This window comes from Salvelinus fontinalis, chromosome 29 (assembly GCF_029448725.1).
Source record: "Salvelinus fontinalis isolate EN_2023a chromosome 29, ASM2944872v1, whole genome shotgun sequence".
Lineage (NCBI taxonomy): Eukaryota > Metazoa > Chordata > Actinopteri > Salmoniformes > Salmonidae > Salvelinus > Salvelinus fontinalis.
Window position 1 is genome coordinate 26,995,537 of NC_074693.1, and position 10,309 is coordinate 27,005,845.

At 43.1% G+C, this 10,309-nt stretch overlaps 1 protein-coding gene across 4 annotated transcripts; it reads left to right on the top strand.

Moving 5' to 3' along the window:
- Window positions 1-1,857: 1,857 nt before the first annotated feature.
- On the top strand, window positions 1,858-9,958 carry LOC129827736 (eukaryotic peptide chain release factor subunit 1-like). Of its 4 annotated transcripts, XM_055888844.1 has the most exons (12): window positions 1,910-1,964; window positions 2,148-2,226; window positions 2,297-2,408; window positions 6,812-6,987; window positions 7,148-7,287; window positions 7,398-7,536; window positions 7,644-7,834; window positions 8,003-8,132; window positions 8,375-8,548; window positions 8,686-8,750; window positions 8,923-9,070; window positions 9,252-9,958. In XM_055888844.1, the coding sequence occupies exons 3-12, from the start codon at window positions 2,323-2,325 to the stop codon at window positions 9,332-9,334; spliced, it is 1,332 nt and encodes a 443-aa protein (XP_055744819.1). In that variant the 5' UTR covers window positions 1,910-1,964; window positions 2,148-2,226; window positions 2,297-2,322; the 3' UTR covers window positions 9,335-9,958. The 4 variants fall into 4 exon arrangements, with proteins under 4 accessions (XP_055744820.1, XP_055744817.1, XP_055744818.1 ...); XM_055888845.1 differs by lacking the exon at window positions 2,148-2,226 and having other exon boundaries at window positions 1,858-1,964; XM_055888842.1 differs by having other exon boundaries at window positions 1,892-2,226.
- The last annotated feature ends 351 nt before the right edge of the window (window positions 9,959-10,309 follow it).

Below are 10,309 nucleotides of genomic sequence, written 5' to 3' on the forward strand. Positions count from 1 at the left end.
GTGAGACACAAATTAGCATGCGGAAAAACTGCTGCTTAATTCCCTCTGAGGTTTCAATGGTTTTCCCTGGCTTTCTGAAAGCTGCATCTTTACACTCCCAACTGGACATGACGTTGTCAGAGGGAGAATAAATGAGCCAAGCATTAATGGGTCTTTTATATAACACCAGAGATTAGGAATCACAGTCATTTGATCAAGTTTTATTTGCATGGCTCCATTTACGCAGTCATTGATGTTAAGAAAGAGGCGGGCCCAGGCTTAATAAAACCTGTGCTGATGGAAATGAGAATGAAGCACTAACTGGTTTAATCATTTGACACATTCAGTTTTCAGGAGGCTGAACTCCACCAGTCAATGGTAAATTCTGAATTAGAGTCATCAATATAGTCCCCCCTCAGCACTTATCCAAGGTCAGTTTTTGTGTTTGTCCTGCTTTAGGTCAGGATTAGGCCAGTGCCCTGTCACTGCTACCTCTGTCTGCTCCAATGATTTTACTGTATATGTCAGCTCTTACAGTCTCCGGGTAGGGACAAAACTGAATGTGACATGAGGAACAGAGAGCAGGTGTGGTGTGGGGTACATAGTGATATGTGCGTGTGTCTTTGTGTCTCACCACATCCAACCCAAAGCGCCACCCATCCCCACCCCCTTTGTTCAGTTTGTGACAAGCACAGGGATGCCCTTGAACACCTCAACATCCCTCCCTCCCCCCTCTATCCTCTCCCTCCCTCTATCCCCTCCGTCCCTCTCCCTCCCTCCCTCCCTCCATCCATCCCCTCCCTCCCTCTAGCAGATGGTCACAGATGGAAAGTGGAGCAGAGCGGACCTGATGGCATCTGTGTCGGGTCGCTCTCGCCATAACCCTCCCACACACACACATGGTCAGCCAACCTCTCTCATATGGTTGTCTCTACCTTAGAGGGGTCATCAGAAATCATTGGAGGTCATTGTAGGTTGCAGTTTCTTCTGGATCTACTACTGTACACAAAGACAGAACATGAGTTTCTCTCCTTGACTCCCCTTTACCTGTCTGAAGTAACAGAATGATATCACTCTGACCCTGTCTGCAGAGAATCTGTTGAGTTGGGGAAAATGTAACTTGTCTGACCAGAACACTGAACACTAGGCCGGATCCGTTTCCTGGTGACAGATGACAGCTCTGATGGCAGACAGGTGATAAATGGGTGTTTATATTGTACTGGAGGAAGACTGCCTCGCAAACTGCTGTATCATTTACAGTCTGTAATATGGGTATCAGTGCAGAGGGGAAATTATAATGGAATCTGAGATGTATGGAGGGGGCGAGCAGGAGGGGTTGTGCACACACACACACACACACACTCACACCAGGGGTACTGGTGTAGTACCATAAAGGTGCTTTCTTTTGTGAATCAATGCTGTCATCTAGTGGTGCAACACTGGACTTTAACTTTGGAAGCAATACTGTAGATTTTGTACTACATTGCCAATAGAAATAGTTGTTTTTAATGCAATTGGAAAGTATCTATACTCAATAGTATATAGTGGAAATTAGAGGCTTCCAAAACTGACAAAATCCAATCTTCCACCGACCAAACTTTGGTAATGTGATATTATGACTGATGGATATTTTCATTTCATGACATTGCTTAGCTAGCTAATGTTTTTTCTCTATTCAAGTCACTACAGAAGTTCAAGTGAACTCCAAGTTGTGATCCGTCGTAAAATATAATTTTGACTACAAATCCCATGTGAAACATTTTCAGATGTCCCCGCCCATTTTCGTATAATAGTTCATCACTCCAATCACCGGGGAGATATCCATGATCAACATGGAGTTTTGACCAACCAACAAAGTAACTCACCGTTTCCAGGAAGTGAGAATAACCGAAATCACATCACGCGAAGCTTGTGGAGAGGAGTCGTCATTTCACTTACGACTGAATCAACTAGCGTGGTAACCGTAGCGGCGTTGCCGGAGGCAGGTACGGTGTTGTCGATTGTGTTTGTACATGCAAAGTGTCTGGTGGAACGGGTTGACAGTTGAATATTTTAATTGTTTATTGATGAAGTGAGGCGAAGCTAGGTCGGGTTGCGACGTCATATAACGAATAGGTTGGGAAGAGTAAGTTATAGGCCTAATTTTTCCGCGCTCTTTGCCGATACAGCAAGCGGGGTATAGTCTTCTTCCTCCGGGTAGGTCCACCACTGCTGACCCAGGTCCCTCTCGGACACCCACCTCTAGAGGTACACAACTGTCACCATGGCAACCTAAAATCCGATGTAACGTTAGCCAGCTAACGTTCTTCTCTTTCAGGTGCTGACGCGATTACAGCAGGAAAGATGGCGGATGACCCTAACGCGGCAGACAGGAACGTGGAGATATGGAAAATCAAGAAACTGATTAAAAGTTTGGAAGCTGCCCGTGGGTAAGTGGTTGAATACGGTGTGTGTGCCTGGGTGTCGATATGCCGACGTGAATGGACCATGTGATAACAGCTGGATAAGTGAGGCCGAATTTGGGTGTTGTAGCTTAACTATGGTAGCTGGGTAGCTTGCTAACACAGCCAACATTGTAATTAACTTTAGTTCCCACCATTATTCAAAGTTCATCGTATACTTATTATGTTGATTGCCGTGTTATTTGTAGCTAGCTCGGTTGTTTGTGTGTTGATGTCCGGCTTAACTAGCGTTAGCGACATGTCTGTTAGCTGTTACCTAGCTGAAAACGCCGGCTACCGTGGATGGAGTCTTGAAAAATAGCGTGTTGGTGTGGTTATCACATTTATCTGTGTAATAATACTCATACTAACCGTACTATTTGTGACGTGAATTAAGTATATTGTATGCCTATTGGTCATAGTAAGGATATACAGTTGAAGTCGGAAGTTTACATACACTTATGTTGGAGTCAATTAAAACTAGTTTCTCAACTACTCCACACATTCCTTGTTCACGAACTATAGTGTTGGCAAGTCGGTTAGAACATCTACTTTGTGCATGACACAAGTAATTTTTCCAACAATTGTTTACACACAGGGAATTATAACTGAAATAATCTATCACAATTCCAGTGGGTCGGAAGTTTACATACACTAAATTGACTGTGCCTTTAAACAGCTTGGAAAATTCCAGAAAATGATATCTTGGCTTTAGAAGCTTCTGATAGGCTAATTGACCTAATTTGAGTCAATTGGAGGTGTACCTGTGGATGTATTTCAAGGCCTACCTTCAAACTCAGTGCCTCTTTGCCTGACATCATGGGAAAATCTAAAGAAATCAGCCAAGACCTCAGATAAATTGTAGACTTCCACAAGACTGATTCATCATTGGGAGCAATTTCCAAACGCCTGAAGGTACCACGTTCACCTGTACAAACAATAGTACGCAAGTATAAACACCATGGGACCACGCAGCTGTCGTACCGCTCAGGAAGGAGACGTGCTCTGTCTCCTAGAGATGAACGTACTTTGGTGCAAAAAGTGCAAATCAATCCCAGAACAACAGCAAAGGACATTGTGAAGATGCTGGAGGAAACGGGTACAAAAGTATCTATATCCACAGTAAAACGAGTCCTATATCGACATAACCTGAAAGGGCGCTCAGCAAGGAAGAAGCCACTGCTCCAAAACCGCCATTTAAAAAAAAAAGCCAGACTACGGTTTGCAACTGCACATGGGGACAAAGATTGTACTTTTTGGAGAAATGTCCTCTGGTCTGATGAAACAAAAATAGAAACAATTTAAAGGCAATGCTACCAAATAGTAATTGAGTGTATGTACACTTCTGACCCACTGGGAATGTGATGAAAAAAATAAAAGCTGAAATAAATAATTCTCTCTACAATTATTCTGACATTTCACATTCTTAGGATCACCACTTTATTTTAACTGACCTAAAACAGGGAATTTTTACTGGGATTAAATGTCAATAATTGTGAAAAACTGAGTTTAAATGTATTTGGCAAAGGGGTATGTAAACATCCGACTTCAACTGTAGTTAGTATGCCAAAAGTTCCCGAATGTCGTACTACATTCGCCGAAATACGAGTATACAACATCCTGCTTTGCAAATGGTTATATCTATACATTATGTCATGCCTTATTAGAACGGTTTTATTGATAATATCTGTTGGGAGAAAGTTTGGATGTTGCCACACACACACCTACTTGTTAATAAAATTAAGGAAGTTTTCTTTTAAAATTGTTCATAAATATTATCCTGCCAACCACTAAATGAAGAAGTTTAAGGAAAACATCAACTCAAATTGTACCTTTTGTAATGACCACCCAGAGACGGCGTTGCATCTTTTTTGACATTGTATTCATGTAAGGAAACTGTGGCAAGACATCAGTAGATTTATAATTGAACACAGTTATGAAGATGTTACACTATTGTGGAGAGATGTGCTGCTTGGATTATTTACCTACGATAGAAATAAGTTGGAACAATTTTATGTAATTTATAACATTCTTTTGGCCAAATTTCATATTTACATACAAAACACCACATTTTCTTACCTTTCAAAAATAAATGTAACTATATTTAAGGACAATTAAATACTCTACTAACAAGAAAGCTGTTAGAATTATAAGTGTATGTTTGTCCCTTAAGGGCCTTGTGTAATTTGATATTGTACCCCCTAGCCCCGCCCCTAACCCAATTGTCATTTGTATATTGTTTAAATATACTTGTGTTCCCACATGTACTTTCTATAGTGATTTGTTGTTAATAAAAATAATTTAAAAGATATAACCGGTGCACACTATTTCTGTGATTTTTTTTTTTTTTTTTTTTTAGGGGGACATTATGCATTTCTTCAGAAAATAGGCGTGGCTTCACAACGTTTTCAGATTTGAAGAAAATGGCGGAAAATATGCGGTTTAAGTCCAACGATAGCGGAAACAAATTCAGTGCTTTAACTAATTATGGCAAATGTTGAGCAATGTAATACATTGCTTATCAAATAAGTTACCTTACATGTCATGTTGGCTGACGATTTTTAAGCTACCCTATCCCGATCTAGGGGACTGCATCTCAGTGCTGGAGGCGTCACTACAGACACCCTGGTTCGAATCCAGGCTGTCCAATAGGCTGGCGCACAATTGTCCCAGCGTTGGCCCGTGTAGGCCGTCATTGTAAATAAGAATTTGTTCTTAACTGACTTGCTTAGTTAAATAAAGGTTACATTTAATTTTTTTTTTTTCAAATTTACATTCCTTACGAAACGTATAGCATATGGTTACAAAGGTATGTACCATGTTAGGTAGCTACCTAACGTTAGTTGGCTACAATACATCGACCTTGCCAGTATATCAACAAAATGCCATCTAACTATCCAACGTGTATTGACTTGATTATTATCGTCATTCTTAGTTTAGCTAAGTGGTATAGTCGTGTGTTCTCAATGGACATTCGGGTGCGTTCGTAAATTCGCTGTGGCTATCTGCTCCGATTTCAGAGCACTCTCGTCTGAGTGTACATTTAGTGTACCGGTGCCAGAGCGCATAATACACCAGTTGAATATGGCCGGTGTCAGTAAACGTCGGCAAAAAAGCGTAAATAACTTGTTGCCAGCAGCACTGTTAGTCACCACCGCTCTGGATAACATGAAAACAGCCTAACCAGCTCTGCTAGGGCGAGTAAAACGGTTAGATTGAGGTGTTCTCTCATTTGTGTCTGGAAGTAGCAAGTTAGCTTGACTGCCGTTTTGAGGTCAGAACGCTTGGATCAACCCTACTCCTCGGCCAGAGCGTCCATTGACATTGCCTGGCAGTGTGCGTGCGCTCCAAGAGCGAAACACATTGAATTTTCAAACTGACGACGTTCTGAATTTACAAACGCTTGGAGCTCACTCTGGCACTCCAGATTTAATTTAAAATGTCTAGCTAGTCATTTGTTATGCTAACAAGCTAGAAAGCGGTTGCAATAGCAAGCAGCATCGACTTCCAGTAGACAGGTGAAGCGCTAGTACGCTCAACTGAACAAGATACCATTCATTTACAGTATACTAAAATGAACTGATACTCATTAAGTATGTAGTATACAGTATATACTATGTTATCATGGGTATTCAAACACAGCTATGTTCTCATACGCTGCGATAGACTTAGCAGTTAATAGCGATGTTGGCTTGCTGTCGAGATATGGCATTGAGCATGTCTTCTACTTGGAAGTGGAAAGCATGGAATCTATACTCGATGAGTAGCAAGCAGCAATCCAATTGCCGTGTCCTATTCTTCCTTTGGTGACAATGTGTAACGTTAGTTAGCGGTCATCCATATTCATTTTGATACGTAGTTAGCAAAGCTAGCTCCGTGGATTCCTCGAGCTGTGACTAGGCAAAAGGGACGGCGTTGTTCCTGAAGTATTCGTGTCCACTGACGCAGGATCAACTGTCCTCTGCTAACGTTACATACATGCACTGTTGACCATTTGACCTATATTCACAAGCTAGCTACCGGTCTGTATGCAGCGTCAGCGTGTATAGTGAATGCAGACAATGTGGCTCAGTGGAACTTAAACGCAGTCTTTGGTGTCTGTATGGAAACTGTGCCCCCCTCCCTCAACTTTCAGATAGTGGAAACCGGGAGGGTAATGTTTGTTTGCCAGTGGTGTCAGATTGTGTCAATGTTGAAGGGTGCCAGTGTCACACAAAGGTAGATCAGGTAAAATGAGAGAATCAACGATGGGGGGCTGCTGGGTGGAAGATTTGTTTTGATTGTGGATGCATATTCCTGTCTTTCAGAGATTGAGATATGACTAAGACAGTTATGTACACAACTGAATGTGTGTATTTAGGTTGTCTAACCACCTGTCCCCCTCTCCTCAGTAATGGAACCAGCATGATCTCGCTGATCATCCCCCCTAAGGACCAGATCTCCAGAGTGGCCAAGATGTTGGCAGATGAGTTTGGCACGGCCTCCAACATCAAGAGCAGAGTCAACAGGCTCTCTGTGCTCGGGGCCATCACCTCTGTACAGCAGAGACTAAAGCTATACAACAAGGGTGAGTGACTGACTGCATAGTTGTGTGATGTTGAAGCCTTGACGACCTCACAGCAGACTCCAAAGCTACAGCAAGGGCCAGTCTGTTCTTTGTTGTGTGTATTTACTATGGGGCACTGGGTCCTGCCTGTGTTGACTGATAATCCCTATCTCTCCTGCAGTGCCACCTAATGGCCTGGTGGTGTACTGTGGAACCATCGTGACAGATGAGGGCAAAGAGAAGAAAGTCAACATTGACTTTGAGCCTTTTAAACCCATCAACACCTCCCTGTACCTCTGTGACAACAAGTTCCACACTGAGGTAGGAGTTCAACTCAGTCTCCTGTATGTGTGTGAATGCGTGTTGTCTAATTGTCTCTAGCGGCAATTGTAATGGAAATGCCCTCTGTCTTTCTCTCTCCCTCTCTCCAGGCGTTGACAGCCCTGCTCTCTGATGACAGTAAGTTTGGCTTCATAGTGATAGATGGTAGTGGGGCTCTATTCGGGACGCTCCAGGGGAACACTAGAGAGGTCCTGCACAAGTTCACCGTGGACTTGCCCAAGAAACACGGTACGCTTCGTTCATCAAACACACACACACACGCAGAGATAAGAACAAGAACATTAGATGTTATCCCCCACCAATACCCTTTAGTCAATACAATTTATCTCTCTCAGGCAGAGGAGGTCAGTCTGCTTTGCGCTTCGCCCGTCTGAGGATGGAGAAGAGACACAACTATGTGAGGAAGGTGGCTGAGACAGCTGTCCAGCTCTATGTGGCCAATGACAAGGTCAACGTGGCCGGAATGGTCCTAGCAGGGTCTGCCGACTTCAAGACTGAGCTCAGCCAGTCCGACATGTTCGACCCTGTAAGTGTGTGTGTTTTAGATAATCCATGGTTTATGCTGCATTAATCCATACTGGGATCAGTTCATTCTTTGTCAGGTTGATGCTTTTGGTGCAATTCCTCTGATTTTCTGATTCTGAGTGAATCAAGCATTTCATGGCCCACTGACCCCTGTTGTGTGTGCGCGCAGAGGTTACAGGCGAAGATACTGAAGCTGGTGGACATCTCGTACGGAGGGGAGAACGGTTTCAACCAGGCCATCGAGCTGTCGGCAGAGGTCCTCTCTAACGTCAAGTTCATCCAGGAAAAGAAGCTCATAGGTCTGTTTGTGGCACGTTGAGGTTAGATTTTGGGTTATCCCAGCGAATGTGTGTCTGTGTTAGGTGTTTTTATTAGGGTTACTGCAGATTGTTTCCTTGTGAATGGTAATGATAATTAGTGTGATGATGATTTGCTTCCCTTTCTCCATTCCCCATCGCTAAATGTTTATTTTTTTCTATCCTTTATTCCTCTTCCCCTCCATTCTTGTTCTCTCTATCTCCTACTCGCTCACTCTCTGCAGGCCGGTACTTTGATGAGATCAGTCAGGACACGGGGAAGTACTGTTTTGGGGTGGAGGACACACTCAAAGCCCTGGAGATGGGGGCTGTGGAGATCCTCATTGTTTATGAGAACCTAGACACCATGCGCTATATTCTTCGCTTGCATGGGGCTGAGAGCGTCGGAACAGAAAACGGTACACACACACACACACGCACTCCCCATGTGCAGTATATCCTCTAGCACCATGAAGTAGAACAACTGAGAAGAGGACGCTACACACACTTCACATGGTTTCTCATTCCCTGTCTCCATCGTCCATTGTGTTTTCAGATGAGAAGACTCTTTATTTAACACCAGAGCAGGAGAAGGACAAGTCCCACTTCACAGACAAGGAGGTAAACCCTGTTCTCTATCCCTTGTTCTCACACCCACACGCAGGTACACACATGGTTGCCTTGACAACACTTTCTGTCCCTGAACCCATTCAGGTGGTTGAATTTGGTGTTAACTTGTTTACATTTCTTTGCTCTCTCAAACCTGTCCGTGTGTGTGTGCTCGCATGTTCAGACTGGGCAGGACCACGAGCTGATTGAAAGCATGCCTCTGCTGGAGTGGTTCGCCAACAACTACAAGAAGTTTGGAGCCACGCTGGAGATCGTCACAGACAAGAGTCAGGAAGGGTCTCAGTTTGTCAAGGGCTTCGGCGGCATCGGGGGTGAGTCCACATCAACCAGTTGTTTTATAGAATTATAACATGGTGTCCTTTTGTTACGGTCATGTTGTGGCGGTAGTTCACAGCATGAGGTCAACTTCATGAACCTAATATTAGTAATGACTGTTCAGTCCCGCAACAGTCTTTATCCAGATAATTTATGCTTTCTTACTCTCTCTTTCAGGATGCTTGCGGTACAGGGTGGATTTCCAGGCCATAGATTACCAGGTGGAGGACGACGAGTTTTTCGATTTAGATGACTACTAGGTAGTCGAACTGAATAGGGGAGAAAGAAGGAAAAAGGTGAAGAATGACGAAATAAGGATAGTAATATGCCTTTTTTTTCCTCTTTTTTTTCAGCAAGTGAAAAGAGCCGTACTGACCATGTATACAGACATGCATTCAATTTCAAACACGCACACATGTACCCATACATACACATCTAATAACGCTCACACACGCTGAAGAGTGAGATTTTCTTTCAATCCAGAGAGGGACAAAACCCTTCCTGAGTGAATCCCTGCCTTAGTGCTGGTTCCTTCCCATGGTTGGATTGGACTTGACTCAAATCGTTTTAGTTTGTTTATTTTTCTCCCCTCCATTTTGAATGGACACAACCGCAAGTTCCCAGCAATCCTCGCTCGCAGCAACCCTCCTTCCCCCCCCGGCCCGATGAAGACTTTGGACTCCATCCTCGCGTATAGAAAATATATTTTCCTTTCTTTACCTCATCGTGTCCTTGCCCTTCCTCCTTCTATCCCCCCTTAATGCTTTTTATATATACATATTTAGGCTTTTTATTTTTTTATGTAATTGCTGCTGTTGTATTTTATTTTTTACCTGGGTTTCTGTAGAGAAAGGGGGGTATTAAATTTTAACTGCTGAAAACCATTGCTACCTCCTCATCCACTGTGGTCTCAATCATGTGGAGTGTCGTTCCCAGAGGAACTGGCTCTACCGGCTCCCCTGCTGATGAACATTTTTATTTAGCCCATGAGCATCAGAGTGGCTGTAGAATGTGTGAATTGTTTATATGCTATCCTGTGCATGTATTTTATACTGAACAAAAATAGAAATGCAACAATTTTAAAGATTTTTACTAAGCTACAGTTCATATAAGGAAATTGAAATAAATTCATTAGGCCCTAATCTATGGATTTCACATGACTGGTAATACAGAGATGCACTCGGTTAGACCACTGGTCAGGTTTTTGACATCTCGATCAACAGTGTAAAAGTTAA

What these genes read in the sequence shown, in the direction of transcription:
- LOC129827736 (XM_055888845.1), top strand. Translation starts at nt 2,323, where the DNA reads ATGGCGGATGACCCTAACGCGGCAGACAGGAACGTGGAGATATGGAAA. An exon ending in AGTTTGGAAGCTGCCCGTGG is followed by an intron (nt 2,409 to 6,811) that starts GTAAGTGGTTGA and finishes CCCTCTCCTCAG; the next exon opens with TAATGGAACCAGCATGATCT. An exon ending in GGACTTGCCCAAGAAACACG is followed by an intron (nt 7,537 to 7,643) that starts GTACGCTTCGTT and finishes TATCTCTCTCAG; the next exon opens with GCAGAGGAGGTCAGTCTGCT.